The 20,685-nt window shown below is 42.8% G+C and overlaps 1 protein-coding gene across 2 annotated transcripts in view; it reads right to left on the reverse strand.

The window, feature by feature from the left end:
• Positions 1-20,685, reverse strand: part of GBE1 (1,4-alpha-glucan branching enzyme 1) — a 226,023-nt gene that overhangs the window by 83,147 nt on the left and 122,191 nt on the right. For both annotated transcript variants that reach the window (XM_069760970.1, XM_069760971.1), the window contains exon 9: positions 1,472-1,587. In XM_069760970.1, coding sequence (XP_069617071.1) covers positions 1,472-1,587 — 116 coding nt within the window. The remainder of the gene's footprint in view (positions 1-1,471; positions 1,588-20,685) is intronic.

A 20,685-nucleotide genomic window follows, 5' to 3' on the forward strand; every position in this document is an offset into this window, starting at 1 on the left:
TCGACTGGAGGCGTCATACAGAAAAGGTTTACAAAAAGGGAATGAGCAGACTGCACTTTCTTTTCAAGCTCAAGTCGCTCAATGTGTTCAGTAAAATGCTGGAAATGTTCTACCAGTCCGTTGTGGCAAGCGTCATTTTTTTTGCCATCATAGGCTGGGGCAGTAGTGTGCGAGTATCTGACGCTAATAAGCTCAACAATCTTATCAAGAAGGCAAGCGCGGCTGTTGGCCTCCATCTGGACTCTTTTGAGGAGGTATTGGAGGATAGGATTCAGAAGAAGTGTAGGGCTATAATGGTCAATAATACACACCCACTATACGAGCTGTTCTTGAAGCAGAAGAGCGCATTCAGCAGTCGTCTAATCCTACCAAGGTGTAAGAAGGAGAAATTCAGGAAATCGTTTGTACCTACTGCTATGGGGATGTATAATAATTTCCTAAGGGTGGTAGACAACAATGACTGATTGCAGGTGTACTAATGTCAATTAACAGTGACTTATATACCTGTACTACCCAAATTTATTTGTTATGTAACGTTGGTATACTTGTGCAAGATTTGTGTCCTAATATTTTATGTACTGCGGTTTGTATTGCTGCTGTAATACCGTAATTTCCCACGGGATCAATAAAGTGTATTGCATCGTATCATATGGCTGAAGCCAGAAACTTCCGGGAGTGCAAAATGTTTCTAACTACATTTGTACGCCATCAAGTTTCTGGCTCCATCCATCTACGACCCTCCATCTGGCAGCTCAGGATTTAACTCGTTTTTTTTCCTGAGAGCATCCAAAATAACGGACCCCAAAAAACTGTGGCTGCCTGAATGCCCAGACAAGGTACCAGCCAAAATATTTACCAAAAGATGTAATGTATCCCTGAACTGATCTCTTCCTGTACTACTAGGTAAGGACCTTTCTATAAATTTAGTCTGCAGGCGGCTATACAAGTTGCAGAAAATAAATTACCCATGAAGAGAGCTCAATGTGATCAGGCCTGAAGTTAAAATAAGAATTTACAATATTATCAAATTTCTACTCAGGCAATGCTGTAATTTTCTCGGCTATGTGGCGATACAGTACCATTTAATGGAAATTTTCAAGTAGAAACCAGACGTGATAGTCATAAGTGGCTATGGGCATTTTAATATTGAGACATCGCTAATGCTGTACAATTCAGTTATGAGATTTACCAAGCAGCGACACATCCAGAATATGTAACGTGGAGCGCGATTAGAACATATCAGTGTATTAGATAGTTTACAGACGAGTCGGTATGGACATCACAACGAAGAGCGAATCCCTAAAAACTCCTGATACTGAAGTAATCGGGGCCAGAGAAATCCTTAACGACTGCCCACTGTATTTTGACTGTGAAGTATATATTGCTTTGGTTTGGGCAGTATATACCTCCTTTTGCTTTCTTTTAACTTACAAAATGAGAAAAACAAAAGAACTTCAAGAAATATACTTGCCTATTCCGTGGTGATGGTAAAGCATCGATGTGACACCATCAAAACGAAAACCGTCAAAACCATATTCGTCAATCCACCATCGCAAATTGGACAGCAAGAATCTTAACACCTCCCAGCTTTAAGAAAAAATTGACATACCGGTATATTTTAGTGAAATTAACTTGTTTGAGTACACAACAAAGAAGTTTTAGAATAGTATTTAAATTGTACCCAAAATAAAAATATTTGCCATACAAAGGTGGTCATTTCTTCCAGAATATTTTTACAACAGAAAAGGATAAATGTATTTAGTCCCACACATGGTATCTCAGTTTCTTCTAACTTTTGCCTAACATACAGTACAGACCAAAAGTTTGGACACACCTTCTCATTTAAAGATTTTTCTGTATTTTCATGACTCTCAAAATTGTACATTCACACTGAAGGCATCAAAACTATGAATTAACACATGTGGAATTATCTACTTAACAAAAAAGAGTGAAACAACTGAAATTATGTCTTATATTCTAGGTTCTTCAAAGTAGCCACCTTTGCCTTTGATGACTGCTTTGCACACTCTTGGCATTCTCATGATCAGCTTCAAGAGATATTCACCGGGAATGGTCTTCACTTCACAGGTGTGCCCTGTCAGGTTTAATAAGTGGGATTTCTTACCTTATAAATTGGGTTGGGACCATCAGTTGTGTTGAGCAGAAGTCTGGTGGATACACAGCAGATAGTCCTACTGAATAGACTGTTAGAATTTGTATTATGGCAAGAAAAAAGCAACTAAGTAAAGAAAAATGAGTGGCCATCATTACTTTAAGAAATTAGGGTCAGTCAGTCCGAAAAATTGGGAAAACTTTGAAAGTGTCCCCAAGTGCAGTGGCAAAAACCATCAAGCGCTACAAAGAAACTGGCTCATATGAGGACCGCCCCAGGAAAGGAAAACCAAGAGTCACCTCTGCTTCTAAGGATAAGTTTATCTGAGTCACCGGCCCCAGAAATCGCAAGTTAACAGTAGCTGAGATTAGAAACCAGGTCAATGCCACAAAGAGTTCTAGCAGCAGACACATCTCTACAACAACTGTTAAGAGGAGACGTTGTGCAGCAGGCCTTCATGGTAAAATAGCTGCTAGGAAACCACTGCTAAGGACAGGCAACAAGCAGAAGAGACTTGTTTGGGCTAAAAAACACAAGGAATGGACATTAGACCAGTGGAAATCTGTGCTTTGGTCTGATGAGTCCAAACTTGAGATCTTTGGTTCTAACCACCGTGTCTTTGTGCGACGAAGAAAAGGTGAACGGATGGACTCTACATGCCTGGTTCCCACCGTGAAGCATGGAGGAGGAGGTGTGATGGTGTGGGGGTGCTTTGCTGCTGACACTGTTGGGGATTTATTAAAAATTGAAGGCATACTGAACCAGCATGGCTACCACAGCATCTTGCAGCGGCATGCTATTTCATCTGGTTTGCGTTTAGTTGGACCATTATTTATTTATCAACAGGACAATGACCCCAAACACACCTCCAGGCGTAAGGTGTAAGGGCTATTTGACCAAGAAGGAAAGTGATGGGGTGCTACGCCAGATGACCTGGCCTCCACAGTCACCAGACTTGAACCCAATCGAGATGGTTTGGGGTGAGCTGGACCGCAGAGTGAAGGGAAAAGGACCAACAAGTGCTGAGCATCTCTGGAAACTCCTTCAAGATTGTTGGAAGCCCATTTCCGGTAACTACCTCCTGAAGCTCATCATGAGAATGCCAAGAGTGTGCAAAGCAGTCATCAAAGCAAAAGGTGGCTACTTTGAAGAACCAAGAATATAAGACATATTTTCAGTTGTTTCACACTTTTTTGTGTATGTATGTATGTATATATATATATATATATTTCCACATGTGTTAATTCATAGTTTTGATGTCTTCGGTGTGAATGTACAATTTTCATAGTCATGAAAATACAGAAAAATCTTTAAATGAGGTGTCCAAACTTTTGGTCTGTATTGTATCTGGCCACCTTAAAATTTAGAACAGCAATCACTGCGAACATCTAAAAGTTGATATAACAAAGAATGCTATGCCAACAAAATGGATCTTAATGGCATAAGTGTAGAAATAAACTCAGAAAAATGTGCATACAATGAATATTACAATTTTATACATTAAAAAGAAATCAGTCAGCATGATTTCACCCCTCTCTAAATCTATTTATGTGCATGGAGCTCTTTCACAGACAAGTCCAGCAATATATTTACATGGCTAGTTCATTCCTCATTTATTACTGATAAAACAGCATATGAATTGATATGCAAATGAGGCTAAAGAGATACTTGTAGATCTGAAGACTGTCACTCCAACTCTGTTTTCTGCTGACAGTCTCTATGCTGTGAGGCTTCACGCAAAAAAAGCAGTCAGTCAAGCAAAAAGGAGACAGCGCTGGGTGGGAAATAGAGCTGGAGTGACAGAGGCTACAGATCTACTATAGCCCTTCAGCCTCATTTGCATATCAATTCAAATGCCGATTTCTCAGCAAAGGAGGAACAAACTGCTCACGTAAAGGTATTGCTGGATTTCTCATTGAAGGAGCTACATTGTACATATTAATAGTTTATGGTGTGAAATCATAACAGATTCCTTTTTAAAGCATATCAACAGGATGTGCCCACTGATTGTTTAACACTTCTTGGACCCTCTCCATTTAGCAGGATAAGGTTCTGAATGGCCGCTTTACCCACTGAAATCAAAGGAGACTCTGCTTCGCTCGAATATGGGTCTTGTTCAGTTAGGTATATGGTTGTAGTGGAAAGGGCTGATCAAGAAACTCATCCACAGTGACAACCCTCGCCTTCCAGTATACATATCTTTTTTCCTACAGTCAAAAGATATACCCTTGCACATCTTATATAGCGGATAGCCAAATAATCGTTTGTCGTACAGATTTCTTACTTAAACAATAGCGGTGTTGACAAAACATCATGCTTCAATATCATAAAGATACATAAACGGTAAATGAGTGGACTAAGCAAAATCCAAGGGAAAGAAAAAAGTGATTTTATCATCCAATTATGATCAACTTTCTTTGTCATGGCATCACAAATACAGAAAGTAGCGCGTAGAGGCAAGGATTACCACTGAATATACAAGATTTAATAAAATTTTCTTTATTCAAAATCAGACAAGCAAAACAAGACGTGATTTAAAAACAGTTAAAAAAAAACCAAAGGTTTATAGATGAACAACATGATGGAAGGTCATATACAGTTAGGTCCATATATATTTGGACAGAGACAACATTTTTATAATTTTGGTTATAGACATTACCACAATGAATTTTAAACAAAACAATTCAGATGCAGTTGAAATTCAGACTTTTAGCTTTCATTTGAGGGTATCCACATTGAAATTGGATGAAGGGTTTAGGAGTTTCAGCTCCTTAACATGTGCCACCCTGTTTTTAAAGGGACCAAAACTAATTGGACAATTGACTCCAAGTCTATTTCATGGACAGGTGTGGGCAATCCCTTTGTTATGTCATTCTCAATTAAGCAGATAAAAGGCCTGGAGTTGATTTAAGGTGTGGTGCTTGCATTTGGAAGGTTTTGCTGTGAAGTAAACATTCGGTCAAAGGAGCTCTCCATGCAGGTGAAACAAGCCATCCTTAAGCTGCAAAAACAGAAAAAACCCATCCGAGAAATTGCTACAATATTAGGAGTGTCAAAATCTACAGTTTGGTACATCCTGAGAAAGAAAGAAAGCACTGGTGAACTCATCAATGCAAAAAGACCTGGGTGCCTACAGAAGACAACAGTGGTGGATGATCGCAGAATAATCTCCATGGTGAAGAGAAACCCCTTCACAACAGCCAACCAAGTGAACAACACTCTCCAGGAGGTAGGCGTATCAATATCCAAATCTACCATAAAGAGAAGACTGCAAGAAAGTAAATACAGAGGGTTCACTGCACGGTACAAGTCACTCATAAGCATCAAGAATAAAAAGGCTAGACTGGACTTTGCTAAAAAACATCTAGAAAAGCCAGCACAGTTCTGGAAGAACATTCTTTGGACAGATGAAACCAAGATCAACCTCTACCAGAATGATGGAAAGAGAAAAGTATGGCGAAGGCGTGGTATAGCTCATGATCCAAAGCATACCACATCATCTGTAAAACACGGCGGAGGCAGTGTGATGGCGCGGGCATGCATGGCTGCCAGTGGCACTGGGTCACTAGTGTTTATTGATGATGTGACACAGGACAGAAGCAGCCGAATAAATTCTGAGGTATTCAGAGCCATACTGTGTGCTCAGATCCAGCAAAATGCAGCCAAACTGATTGGTCGACATTTCATACTACAGATGGACAATGACCCAAAACATAAAGCCAAAGCAACCCAGGAGTTTATTAAAGCAAAGAAATGGAATATTCTTGAATGGCAAAGTCAGTCACCTGATCTCAACCAAATTGAGCATGCATTTCACTTGTTAAAGACTAAACTTCAGACAGAAAGGCCCACAAACAAACAGCAACTGAAAACCACCGCAGTGAAGGCCTGGCAGAGCATCAAAAAGGAGGAAACACAGCGTCTAGTGATGTCCATGAGTTCAAGACTTCAGGCAGTCATTGCCAACAAAGGGTTTTCAACCAAGTACTAAAAATGAACATTTTATTTAAAATTATTGAATCTGTCCAATTACATTTGGTCCCTTTAAAAACAAGGTGGCACAAGTTAAGGAGCTGAAACTCCAAAACCCTTCATCCAATTTTAAATGTGGATACCCTCAAATGAAAGCTGAAAGTCTGAACTTCAACAGCATCTGAAATGTTTTGTTTAAAATTCATAGTGGTAATGTCTATAACCAAAATTAGAAAAATGTTGTCTCTGTCCAAATATATATGGACCTAACTGTAAGTACCCTCCAGACTCCTCCACTATGTGCACCGGGAGTGTGCCGAGGTCAAGCACACTATACAGAAAAAAAAAAAAAAAAAAATATATATATATATATATATATATATAAAGCAGTACAAAATATACAAAGCTCAAAAAACTTCAAAATGACAAAATATGAAAATACATCCTTTGACTGTAAATAAATGAACCCCTTTAAAGGGAATATAATAATTCCTGAGAATGGAAAGACTAGGGAACTATCCCTATAAAAGGGAAATAAGCACAAGTCAGAAGGAGAAGAAAGAGCAAATAAATAAGGCTGTATTACCACACAGCATGGCTTTCTCCACTTTCCCCTAAGGAAGCCACGCTGTGTAGCGATACGCATGGGTCTCTTCTCCCTGCTCTATGATGTGACCGGGTAACCCAACAGATCTTATCCAGCCTTATTTATTTATTTGCTCTTTCTTCTCCTTCTTTGCCTCTGACCCTGCCCGCGAGGGCTCACAATCTACAAGGGGTGGGTGAGGATACAATAGCAAGGGCAGAGCTGGCCATGCAGTGGTTTGGTGGATCGGTGGTTACTGCAGGTTGTAGGCTTGTTGGAAGAGGTGGGTTCAATTCCCACCAAGGATAACATCTGCAAAGAGTTTGTATGTTCTCCCCTAATATGGAATTCAGATTGGGAAAGAGATGATGCATGTGAAGCGCTGCAAAATTTGAGGGCGCCAAATAAGCAAAGCATAATAAAGTTGATCATTATTGGATGCTGAAGTCATTTACATAGCCATCTCACTTCAAATAGAGGAAGGCCCCAATCGGCCAAGCGATATTGTGAAGTCTATAAGAGAGTGGCAGCCAGACTCTTCCAGCTACAGCTTAAATGCCAACAGAACGAATGGATCAGGCAATGGAAATCCAACAGATTGTATCTAACTTTCTCCTCCGACATCAAGAGAAAGTCTGAAGGCCTTCATACAAAGTCGTTCTATCCTGATTTTAGTCTAAGGTGTTTGGGGGTATTACGCCTTCACGACAATGGTAATTGCCCTGTAGAAAATAGTCAAACTTTGACCAGCAAATTTATGTAGGAAAGCACTGTCTACATCAGGGGTGCACAACATTTTTGGGGACCAAGAGCTGCATTGCCATACTGAACCAATCCCAAGGGCTTCAATTTTTTTTGAAAGGAGTACTTTCAAAAATAGATCACAAGACCCACCATCAGTACATCTATGTCTTTAGTTTTATGGATGTTCCCCCTCCCCTTTAGACAGCAATTGTTTGCAATCCCTCCAATGACTAAAGGTACTGTCACACTAGACGATATCGCTAGCGATCCGTGACGTTGCAGCGTCCTCGCTAGCGATATCGTCCAGTGTGACAGGCAGCAGCGATCAGGCCCCTGCTGGGAGATCGCTGGTCGGGGAAGAAAGTCCAGAACTTTATTTCGTTGCTGGACTCCCCGTAGACATCGCTGAATCGGCGTGTGTGACACCGATTCAGCGATGTCTTCACTGGTAGCCAGGGTAAACATCGGGTAACTAAGCGCAGGGCCGCGCTTAGTAACCCGATGTTTACCCTGGTTACCAGCGTAAAAAAACAAACAGTACATACTTACATTCAGCTGTCTGTCCCTTGCCGTCTGGTTCCTGCACTGACTGCTGGCCGTAAAGTGAAAGCAGAGCACAGCCACAGCGGTGAGTCACCGCTGTGTGACTCACCGCTGTGCTGTGCTTTCACTTTCACTTTACGGCCAGCAGTCAGTGCAGGAACCAGACGGCAAGGGACAGACAGCTGAATGTAAGTATGTACTGTTTGTTTTTTTACGCTGGTAACCAGGGTAAACATCGGGTTACTAAGCGCGGCCCTGCGCTTAGTTACCCGATGTTTACGCTGGTTACCGGGGACCTCGGGATCGTTGGTCGCTGGAGAGCGGTCTGTGTGACAGCTCTCCAGCGACCAAACAGCGACGCTGCAGCGATCCGGATCGTTGTCGGTATCGCTGCAGCGTCGCTAAGTGTGACGGTACCTTTACTTTACTTCTCCATTTTCCTCCTAATCAGAGTTAAATTAATGTTCATTCTGGCATTCCCAACCTTGACAGATTCTCTGAAGTTTTCGCTTTCATTTCCCAAATGTCATAGTAGTTTGTGAGGTGTTCTGTGAAACGTGTGGGCATATAGTTGCTTGAAAGATATTTCTTATAAAACAATTACTTTTTTTTTATATATATATATACCGTATATAATTTAAGTGTTTCGCCAATCGACACTGAGCACCATATTGCCATGGGCTTAATATTAGAGATAACCATTTAAAGTGGGGAAGTTAAAAAGTACATCTTGAACAGGATGTGCATTGCAAAAAAAAAAAAAAAAGAGAGAAAGGAATATTATGTTTTATACAGTGATAATCTGGTTGCAAAATCTGTTCCCCACCAGCGATTAGCTTCGCTTTCCTAGAATATTAATTAATAAGACGCTAAAAGGTAAGGTGACATTGAGTATAATAGAAGTGCTGTAGCTATAACGTGACAATGCAATAGCTTGTATTCATAGTGGGAAATATAATTACCGACTGACAGATTCCTCGCTGTTTACAATTCAGAATATTTAGCATTTATAAAACAGAAATCTGGTACATTATGATTCTCTTCTTATTAGTACACTAGATGGAGGCCCGATCCTATCGTATCGGGAGGGTGGTGACGTCCTGATGGGGGCAGGCTTTGCAGCACTGAGATTCTCTCGTCCCCAAGCCCATATAATGCTGCATAAAGGTTGACTATGGCCCCATAAGATGCTCCATAGAAACATTTGCCCCATATAATACTGCATAAAGGTTGACTATGGCCCCATAAGATGCTCCATAGAAAATGTGCCCCATATAATGCTGCATAAAGGTTGATTATGGCCCCATAAGATGCTCCATAGAAACATTTGCTCCATATGCCGCTCCGTCTTCTGCATCCTCTGCAGTGAGTCTTCAGGCAGAAGGCGGCGCGCACACTAAACAAGTCATCGCGCCCTCTGACCAGAACATCACAGCCAGAGGACGCAGAAGACGGAGCGGCGCGATGCGGTGGAACAGCGACAGGTGAATATCGGAATGCTCACCCTCCCCCGTTATACTCACCTGCTCCTGGCGCGGTCCCTGGCAGCTTCTCACTGACAGATGGTCTCCGGGAGCCAGCAACTTCTTCCTATGTTCAGCTGTCACATCGTACCGCTGAACACAGGAAGAAGCTGCCGGCACCGGAGAAGTAGGGACATGCAGAGACGTGCCGGGAGCAGGTAAGTTTGATGGACAGCTGCCGCTCCCCCGCCGACCTGGAAGGTCTGGTGATGACCCGCTGGTGCTACTGTGCAATGGCCTGGTACCACCAGCGGGTGCCATATTGGAATATTCATCACTTGGGTATTCCAATATGGCGATGGGGGTACTTCCGCTGCGGTGCGGCGGATTGTGGGATTCGAGGCCTTCCACATGGACGTGGATGACAGACAATTTAAGGCAATTATTGCCAACCTAGTTTTTACAGACATAAGTTCCTTACACAATGCAGATGCCGCTTTATATAACACCACAATAGCTGCAGCTCTTGAATCAGTTGCCCCTCTCACACATATAAAAACTCGCAAAGCCTGACTAAAGAACTGAGACGGGCTACCAGGGATGCTGAGCGGAGATTGAATAAGATCACACTCCATCGAGGACTTCATAGCATTCAAACAGTCCCTCACTACTTTCAAGGCCGTACTTGCTGCAGCAAAACAAACCGACTTCTGATCTCTCATATCTTGCTGGAAATTTCTACCAGTCCGTTGTGGTAAGCACCATTTTTTTTTGCCATCATACGCTAGGGCAGTAGTGTTCGAGTATCTGACACTAATAAGCTTAACAAACTTATCAAGAAGGCAAGCGCGGCTGTTGGCATCCATCTGGACTCTTTTGAGGAGGTATTGGAGGATAGAATTCAGAAGAAGTGTAGGGCTATAATGATCAATAATACTGCCATAATCTGTACTTTTTTTCCCTGTCCTGTATTTTGTATAATATGTCATGATGTGATGCGACTTATCTTTCGTTGTATTTACTGTACATTTTGCAATGTCATGGGGTGTATGTAACTAACCTGTCTCCTTCCCCCAATACTTGCAGCCCTGAGCTCTAATGTAATTAAGCTTTGTCAACATCACTAGTGGAGGAATAGCCATTCTTCCTCACAGCAGGTGGCTAGTCAAATGTACATATTACATAGACTGCCTGGAGCCCACCAGTCTAGAATCTTCTGGTGGACCCAACCATTGAATAGAAGGTGTAACCCCTACCCCCTTCATGGGCGGATCCCAGAAGCTCAGACAATCCATTCTTATTTTGAGATCAGATGTGAGTTGATCCTTGAAGGAGAAGGAGTGGGGATTCTTAGCTGAGGCAAGACCCCATGTCCATCTGTGACTGCGGAAGCGAATGGGGCGAGACTTGAGCTGAGGACATATCTCGTCGCTCGTGGGATTGTTTTGGGATCCCTTGGACTCGTGTGAACTATTGCTTTGTTACCTGGCACAAGGATTATCGGGAGGTGCCCCCGAACCTGTTCTGTTGGACTAATTGTGGACTCTGTAGATCTACCTGCATGTGTTGTTCCAGCGTTCTTGATAATAAATCTGTTGAATCATCCCTCGGCCTGTTGTCCCTTCTTGCTCTGCCGTACACCCCGTCACAAACACACACCCACTATATGAGCTGTTCTTGAAGCAGAAGAGCACATTCAGCAGCCACCTAATCCAACTAAGGTGTAAGAAGAAGAAATTCAGGAAATCGTTTGTGACTACTGGTATGGGGATGTATAATAATTTCCTAAGGGTGGTAGACGACAATGATTGCTGGTGTACTAATATCAATTAACAGTGACTTATATACCTGAACTACCCACATTTATTTGTTATATAATGTTGGTATACTTGTGCAAGATTTGTGTCCTAACATTTTATGTACTACTGTTTGTATTGCTGCTGTAATACACTAATTTCCTCCGGGATCAATAAAGTATCGTATCGTATATCCTCCATGCCTCACAACTAGTGATGAGCGAATATACTCGCTACTCGAGATTTCCCGAGCACGCTCGGGTGTCCTCCGAGTATTTTTTAGTGCTCGGAAATTTAGTTTTTATTGCCGCAGCTGAATGATTTACATCTGTTAGCCAGCATAGGTACGTGTGGGGGTTGCCTGGTTGCTAGGGAATCCCCACATGTACTTCTCCCCTATTCCTCAAAACTACTGGAGCAACACGTCCATCTTGAACTGTCCTCCCACCTGTCTTCTTGCTCCCTCTGCGACCACTTACAATCAGGCTTCCAGCCGCATCCCTCCACTGAAACTGCCCTAACTAAAGTCACCAATGACTTATTAACCACCAAAGCCAAGTGACACTACTCTGTCCTCCTCCACTTGGACCTGTCCTCTTCCGTTGACACAGGGGACCATTCCCTATTACTACAGACCCTCATCTATTGGCATCACAGACTTGGCCCTATCTTGGATCTTGTCATACCTAACAGACCGGACATTCAGCGTCTCCCACTCACACACCACCTTCTCACCTCACCCCCTATCTGTCGGAGTCCCACAAGGTTCAGTCCTAGGGCCCCTGCTCTTCTCCATTTACACCTTCGGCCTGGGACACCTCATAAAATCTCATGGCTTTTACTATCACCTCTATGCTGATGACACACAGAACTACATCTCTGGACCAGATATCACCTCCCTGCTAACCAGAATCCCACAGTGTCTGTCTGCTATTTCATCCTTCTCTGCTAGATTTCTAAAACTTAATATGTACAAAACAGAATTCATCATCTTTCCCCATCTCACTCGACTCAACCAACAGACCTATCCATTAAAGTAAATGGCTGCTTATTCTCCCCAGTCCCACAAGCTCGCTGCCTCGATGACACTGACCTCTCCTTGAAACCCCATATCCAAGCCCTTTCCACTTCCTACCTACTTCAACTCAAAAATAATTCCTGGATCAGTACATTCCTCAACCAAGAATCTGCAAAAACCCTAGTCCATGCTCTCATCATCTCCCACCTTGCCTACTGCAACCTCCTGCTCTGTGGCCTCCCCTCTAACACCCCCTCCAATCTATTCTAAACTCTGCTGTCTGACTAATCCACCTGTCCCTCCGCTATTCCCCGACTTCTCCCCTCTGTCAATCCCTGCACTGGCTCCCCATTACCCAAAAACTCCAATTCAAAAACCTAATCTTGGCATACAAAGCCATCCACAACCTGTGTCCTCCATACATCTGTGACTTGGTCTCCCAGTACTTACCTGCATGCAACATGAGGTGGGAGGGGAGGGAGACATGAGGTGGGAGGGAGGCATGAGGGAGGGATGGATGAGGAAGGGAGGGATGGATGAGGAAGGGAGGGAGGGATGGATGAGGAAGGGAGGGAGGGATTGATGAGGAAGGGAGGGAGAGATGAGGGATGGATGGATGAGGGGGCATGGATGGATGAGTGAGGGATGGATGAGTAAGGGATGGATGACAGATGGATGGATGCATGCACACAACACATTATACTCCCCTATGTAGAAGCCTTTTCATTCCTGGTTCATCCAATCAGCTGAGTCATTCCCCTACTGCCTAGCACTGCGTGCTGCATAGTAAGGCTGTAGCAGGAGGCAGGGTCAGGCAGAGACTGGGGGTGGTGTCTGTTCTCCAGAATCGGGAGAGAGCTGCTCACATGACTAGGTGTGCCATCTACGACAGCATGCAGAATGCTGACAGGGAGTATAAAACAGACCATCAGCATTTTGCAGCCTAGTTACACAAACTAACAAATAAATTATACAGAAAGCCCGGACAATGTATTTTTAATCCCGCTGTTATTTTTATAGCCACATTTTGTTATATTCCATCACTAGAACAGCACACTCAAATTTAATTGATAAAGATCCTATGGATTTGCTAAAGTAAGATTGCAGGAGGCTATTGCCGACAGTGTGAATTGCAGGTATTTTAATAAACAGAAACCCAGCATGGAGGGCTCTCCTGCTCTATTGAGTAGATTACTTTTAAATTCTACGAGATTATCATTTGAGTGAATTCTCATTGTCAGTCTGATTGCCGATGGCCAAATATAAGTGAATGATGTGTCATTCTGATTAAACTTATAAAAGATAAGGTTTACTAAGAAAAAAACAAAACAAAAAAACAACAGATAGTTCACTTTCTTGAATGGCAAAATACAAATACAGACTGTAATAATAAGATATCCTGGATCTAAAAGAATAAACCTCTAAGGCCTCGCTCACACTGGTGTAAAATACGGAGGAGTGCAATGCCAGAAAACATCGCATTACACTCAGACCAATGTTATTAAAATAAGTCCATGGTTATCTGCAATTTTTTCTTCACAGCTGAGCTCTAATCGAAGTAAGATAAATGCACGACACTCAAAATGATATTGGATCCCCCTTATTTTTGATAACCAGCAAAGGTAAAGCAGACAACTGTAGGGCTTATGAGATGGAGAGAGAGGGAGGGAGAGAAAGGGAGGGAGAGAGAGAGAGAGAGAGAGAGAGGGAGAGAGAGAGAGGGAGAGAGAGAGAGGGAGAGAGAGAGAGAGAGAGAAGGAGAGAGAGAGGGAGAGAGAAGGAGAGAGAGGGAGAGAGAGAGAGAGGGAGAGAGAGAGAGAGGGAGAGAGAGAGAGAGGGAAAGCAGACAACTGTAGGGCTTATGAGATGGAGAGAGAGGGAGGGAGAGAAAGGGAGAGAGAGAGAGAGAGAGAGAGAGGGAGAGAGAGAGAAGGAGAAAGAGAGGGAGAGAGGGAGAGGGGGAGAGAGAGAGGGAGAGAGAGGGAGAGAGAAGGAGAAAGAGAGGGAGAGAGAGAGGGGGGGAGAGAGAGGGAGAGCGGGAGAGAGAGAGAGGGAGAGCGGGAGAGAGGGAGAGAGGGAAGGAGAGAGAGGGAGAGAGAGAGAGAGAAAGAGAGAGAAAGAAGGAGAGAAAGAGGGAGGGAGATAGGGGGAGAGAGAGATAGGGGAAGAGAGGGATGCGCAAGGAAGGGGGAGAGTGAAATGTATGTGGGAGAGAGAGAGATGGATGGAGAGAGACGGGGAATGGGAGCGTGAGAGACTGGCAGCAAAAGAGAAACAGCATGCGCTCTGCTGAATGGCGCTCCGCCCACCCATCAGTTTCCAGAGGAGAGATTTCAGGAAGATTTTGCTGTGACATCACAGGAAGTCAGGAGATTCTTAGCCAGTTATCACTTGACCAGAAGAGCAGCTCAGGTAATAGCAGGATTTTCAAATTCAAGGTATTGGGTAAAGTGGTTATCTAGGACAGGTAGTTCAAACAAAAGGGACTTTTTAGATAGTGGGCAACGCCCCTCCTGTACACGGAGGGGTTTCTCCAGTGATGGGCGGTGGTTTGCATACTTCCATCCACAATCAAACCAGACGTGTCCAGCCTCACTCAATAAACTTATACTGAGCGAGGCTGTGTTCGTGTAGCGCATACTTGCGGTCACAGCTCCTGGAGCAGACATCAGAGGATCCTTACAGCGTGCAGTGTGTGCAATGTGAGGTCTCCCAAGTCTGCAGTCACACAATCTAGAGGGATTGCAGACTTGAGCCCTAAGGCCGGACAACCCATTTACATATCGGTGTAGATAGGACTTGTAACTAGAATATATTAAACATGCCACTTTGCAATGTGTGATAATGTACATTTATTGTTTCAGTGCCAAGAAGCGGAATTAGACTACAGGCCTCGCCACATGCAAAAATAGGGTCACGCAAAACTCGCCACACGTGCAAAACTCACCTTGTGGAAAACTCGCCACACGCAAAACTTGCACACGCAGAAAAATTGCCACATGCACAAAAGTTGCAACACATGCAAAAGTTGCCTCACACAAAACTGCAGACACTGTTCTGATTAGCGGAAAACACACAGCTTTGTGGAATTATAACGAGCTGTCCACAGAAACAAAGAGTAAGGGAAGGAGAAAAAAAAAGAGCAATCAATATTTCAGCACATTATAAATTATCTTTGTGCCATAGAATTTAGAGGATAGATCAGCCTGCTATCAGCTATAAAGCCATCACTTATTAACACACAGTAAATCACAGGACTAATAAGGCGACAACTTTGATTTTCTGGAAAGTATTAACAAAGCCACTGAAGACATTATGTGGCTATGCTAAAAATCCATAAGCAATTTCTTCATTCATCTGATTTGCCAATATAGAATTAGCCGAAAGAGATAAAAAGGGAGGAAAGAATGGAAGATCCAATGCAAAGAATGGAAGAGTCTACAAGACGGCGGGTTACATTATAGTGACTTATAATAGAAAAGTGTTGTAACAAATGCATATCATGTCGCTTAAACTGAAGGGTTGGGGGTTAATGGGTTATTAGTTTTAATATACTAAGATTTAAGATTTAAATAAAAATATAAATAAATGGACAATAATCATGTCACCCCTAAAGATGTTGTCACAAGCTGAGTTTATAGCCAGATTTACCGCTCTTAAAAGAACCTAAAGACATGTTTGTTTTCGGAAATACTAGTACTCCTCACCAAAAAAGAAATAGCTGGGGTATTTGGGGTTTTTGTTTAGAACTCTCGTGCTATTCTTCGGTTATTCCTACTAGAAATTTATGAATAAACTAGATGGTGGCCCGATTCTAACGCATCGGGTATTCTAGAATATGCATGTCCACGTAGTATATTGCACAGCCCACATAGTATATTGCCCAGTCACGTAGTATATTGCCCAGCTACGTAATATATTGCCCAGCCACGTAGTATATTGCGCAGCCACGTAGTATACAGCACAGAGCCACGTAGTATATTGCCCAGTGACGTCGTATACAGCACAGAGCCACGTAGTATATTGCCCAGTGATGTACTATGCAGCACAGAGCCAGGTAGTATACAGCACAGACACATAGTATACTGCCCAGTCATGTAGTATATAACAGTGACCACGTAATATATAGCACAGCCCACGCAGTATATTGCACAGCCCACATAGTATATCACACAGCCCACGCAGTATATAACACTGCCTATGTAGTATATAGCAGCCACGCGGTATCTAACACAGCCCACGTAGTATACAGCAGTGTGGGCACCATATCCCTGTTAAAAAAAAATAATTATAAAAAATTGTTATATTCTCACCCCCTGGAATCCCCCGAAGCTCCGGCGATATGCGTGCGGCTGCCGCCATCTTCCGTTCCCAGGATGCATTGCGAAATTACCCAGATGACTTAGCGGTCTCGCAAGACCGCTAAGTCTTCTGGGTAATTTCGCAATGCATCGCCGGGAACGGAAGATAGCGGCCGGCGCGAGCGGATCGTCGGACAACGGAGGGTGAGAATAACAGGTTTGTTTTTTTTTTTTTAATTATTATTTTTAACATTACATTTTTTTTTTTTACTATTGATGCCACAAAGGCAGCACCAATAGTAAGTTGGGGACACACATGGTTAATACCAGCGGTTACGGAGTGCGTTACCCAAGGCATAACGCGGTCCGTTACCGCCGGCATTAACCCTGTGTGAGCGGTGACTGGAGGGGAGTATGCGGGCGCCGGGCACGGAATGCAGGGAGTAAGGAGCGGCCATTTTCTTCTTTTTTTAATTATTATTTTTAACATTACATTTTTTTTTTTTTTACTATTGATGCCACATAGGCAGCACCAATAGTAAGTTGGGGACACACATGGTTAATAGCAGCGGTTACGGAGTGCGTTACCCAAGGCATAACGCGGTCCGTTACCGCCGGCATTAACCCTGTGTGAGCGGTGACTGGAGGGGAGTATGCGGGCGCCGGGCACGGACTGCGGAGAGTAAGGAGCGGCCATTTTCTTCCGGACTGTGCCCGTCGCTGATTGGTCGTGGCTGTTTTGCCGCGACCAATCAGCGACTTGGATTTCCATGACAGACAGAGGCCGCGACCAATGAATATCTGTTACAGACAGAAAGACAGACAGACAGAAGTGACCCTTAGACAATTAAATAGTAGATATACCTCTGGGTATTATCAGAGGGGCGTATCTGACAATGGACACCGCCAACAAGTAACATTTAGATATCAATAGAGTCATACACTTAAACCAACAGAAGAACAACATAAAACAAAACTAAGGAAAAACTCCCCCCGAAAATTGTTATATCATGGGAATACAAGTATTTTATACAACAGTCATGAGAAGAGGGCTGACGATTTATAACTGATGGAACCAGCAGCCTCAGGATCTGGGGCATTTTTCAGGAGTGGATATGGAACTTGCCTCCCGAATTATCAAAATATGCTGTTTTTTTTTTTTTTTTTGTGCAATACAGACCAGATCATTTGAAGCTACATAGTATTCCTCTATCAATGATCCTGGAATATAATAAAAAATATATAGGACTCCAATGTAATTTGAGTGAATGCTTATATTAGGCTAAAAAAAAAAAAATCACACTGATAACACTATTTTTAAAGAAAATAAAGAACTGTTACTTTAGATCTCCATGATATCAACATTTAGCAATTTGTTCCAAAAAAATAAAAACACATTAAATCTAAAAAAAAAATCTAATTTAATCAGATGAAGCCAGTCCTTACTTCTTTTTTTAACCCCTTCATAACCCAGCCTATTTTGACCTTAATGACCTGGCCGTTTTTTGCAATTCTGACCAGTGTCCCTTTATGAGGTAATAACTCAGGAACGCTTCAACGGATCCTAGCGGTTCTGAGAATGTTTTTTCATGACATATTGGGCTGCAGGTTAGTGGTAAAATTAGGTCAATAAATTCTGCGTTTATTTGTGATAAAAACGAAAATTTTGAAAATTTCGCAATTTTCACATTTTTTTATTTTTATTCTGTTAAACCAGAGAGTTATGTGACACAAAATAGTTAATAAATAACATTTCACACATGTAAACTTTACATCAGCACAATTTTGGAAACAAATATATTTTTGCTAGGAAGTTATAAGGGTTAAAATTTGACCAGCGATTTCTCATTTTTACAACGAAATTTAAAAAACCATTTTTTTTAGGGACCACCTCACATTTGAAATCAGTTTGAGGGGTCTATATGGCTGAAAATACCCAAAAGTGACACCATTATAAAAACTGCACCCCTCAAGGTGCACAAAACCACATTCAAGAAGTTTATTAACCCTTCAGGTACTTCACAGCAGCAGAAGCAACATGGAAGGAAAAAATGAACATTTAATTTTTTAGTCACAAAAATTATCTTTTAGCAACAATTTTTTTATTTTCCCAATGGTAAAATAAGAAACTGAACCACGAAAGTTGTTGTCCAATTTGTCCTGAGTACGCTGATACCTCATATGTGGGGGTAAACCACTGTTTGGGCGCACGGCAGGGCTTGGAAGGGAAGGAGCGCCATTTGACTTTTTGAATGAAAAATGGGCTCCACTCTTTAGCGGACACCATGTCACGTTTGGAGAGCCCCCATGTGCCTAAAAATTGGAGCTCCCCCACAAGTGACCCCATTTTGGAAACTAGACGCCCCAAATAATCTAGATGTGTGGTGAGCACTTTGAACCCCCAGGTGCTTCACAAATTGATCCGTAAAAATGAAAAAGTACTTTTTTTTCACAAAAAAATTCTTTTAGCCTCAATGTTTTCATTTTCACATGGGCAACAGGATAACATGGATCCTAAAATTTGTTGGGCAATTTCTGCTGAGTACACCGATACCTCACATGTGTGGGTAAACCACTGTTTGGGCACATGGTAAGGCTCGGAAGGGAAGGAGCGCCATTTGACTTTTTAAATGAAAAATTATCTCCATCGTTAGCGGACACCATGTCGCGTTTGGAGAGCCCCTGTGTGCCTAAACATTGGAGCTCCCCCACAAATGACCCCATTTTGGAAACTAGACCCCCAAATAATCTAGATGTGTGGTGAGCACTTTGAACCCCCAAGTGCTTCACAGAAGTTTATAACGCAGAGCCGTGAAAATAATAAATATGTTTTCTTTCCTCAAAAATAATTTTTTAGCCCAGAATTTTTAAATTTTCCCAAGGGTAACAGGAGAAATTGGACCCCAAAAGTTGTTGTCCAGTTTCTCCTGATACCGCTGATACCCCATGTGTGGGAGTAAACCACTGTTTGGGCGCACGTCGGGGCTCAGAAGGGAAGTAGTGACTTTTGAAATGCAGACTTTGATGGAATGGTCTGCTGGCGTCACGTTGCGTTTGCAGAGCCCCTGGTGTGCCTAAACAGAAGAAACCCCGCACAAATGACCCCCTTTTGGAAACTAGACCCCCCAAGGAACTTATCTAGATATGTGGTGAGCACTTTGAACCCCCAAGTGCTTCACAGACGTTTACAACGCAGAGCCGTGAAAACAAAAAATCATTTTTCTTTCCTCAAAAATGATGTTTTAGCAAGCAATTTTTTATTTTCACAAGGGTAACAGGAGAAATTGGACCCCAGTAATTGTTGCACAGTTTGTCCTGAGTATGCTGGTACCCCACATGTGGGGGTAAACCACTGTTTGGGTGCACGTCGGGGCTCGGAAGTGAGGGAGCACAATTTGACTTTTTGAATACAAAATTGGCTGGAATCAATGGTGGCGCCATGTTGCGTTTGGAGACCCCTGATGTGCCTAAACAGTGGAAACCCCTCAATTCTACCTCCAACACTAACCCCAACACACCCCTAACCCTAATCCCAACTGTAGCCATAACCCTAATCACAACCCTAACCCCAACACACCCCTAACCACAACCCTAATTCCAACCCAACCCTAACCCTAACCACAACCCTAATTCCAACTGTAGCCATAACCCTAATCACAGCCCTAACCCTAACCCTAACCCCAACACACCCCTAACCCTAATCCAAACTGTAGCCATAACCCTAATCACAACCCTAACCCCAACACACCCCTAACCACAACCCTAATTCCAACCCTAACCCTAAGGCTATGTGCCCACGTTGCGGATTCGTGTGAGATTTTTCAGCACCATTTTTGAAAAATCCGCGGGTAAAAGGCACTGAGTTTTACCTGCGGATTTACCGCGGATTTCCAGTGTTTTTAGTGCGGATTTCACCTGCGGATTCCTATTGAGGAACAGGTGTAAAACGCTGCGGTATCCGCACAAAGAATTGACATGCTGCGGAAAATACAACGCAGTGTTTCCGCACGGTATTTTCCGCACCATGGGCACAGCGGATTTGGTTTTCCATAGGTTTACATGGAACTGTAAACCTGATGGAACACTGCTGCAAATCCGCAGCGGCCAATCCGCAACGTGTGCACATAGCCTAATTCTAAAGGTATGTGC

This window comes from Ranitomeya imitator, chromosome 3 (assembly GCF_032444005.1).
Source record: "Ranitomeya imitator isolate aRanImi1 chromosome 3, aRanImi1.pri, whole genome shotgun sequence".
NCBI classification, from domain to species: domain Eukaryota; kingdom Metazoa; phylum Chordata; class Amphibia; order Anura; family Dendrobatidae; genus Ranitomeya; species Ranitomeya imitator.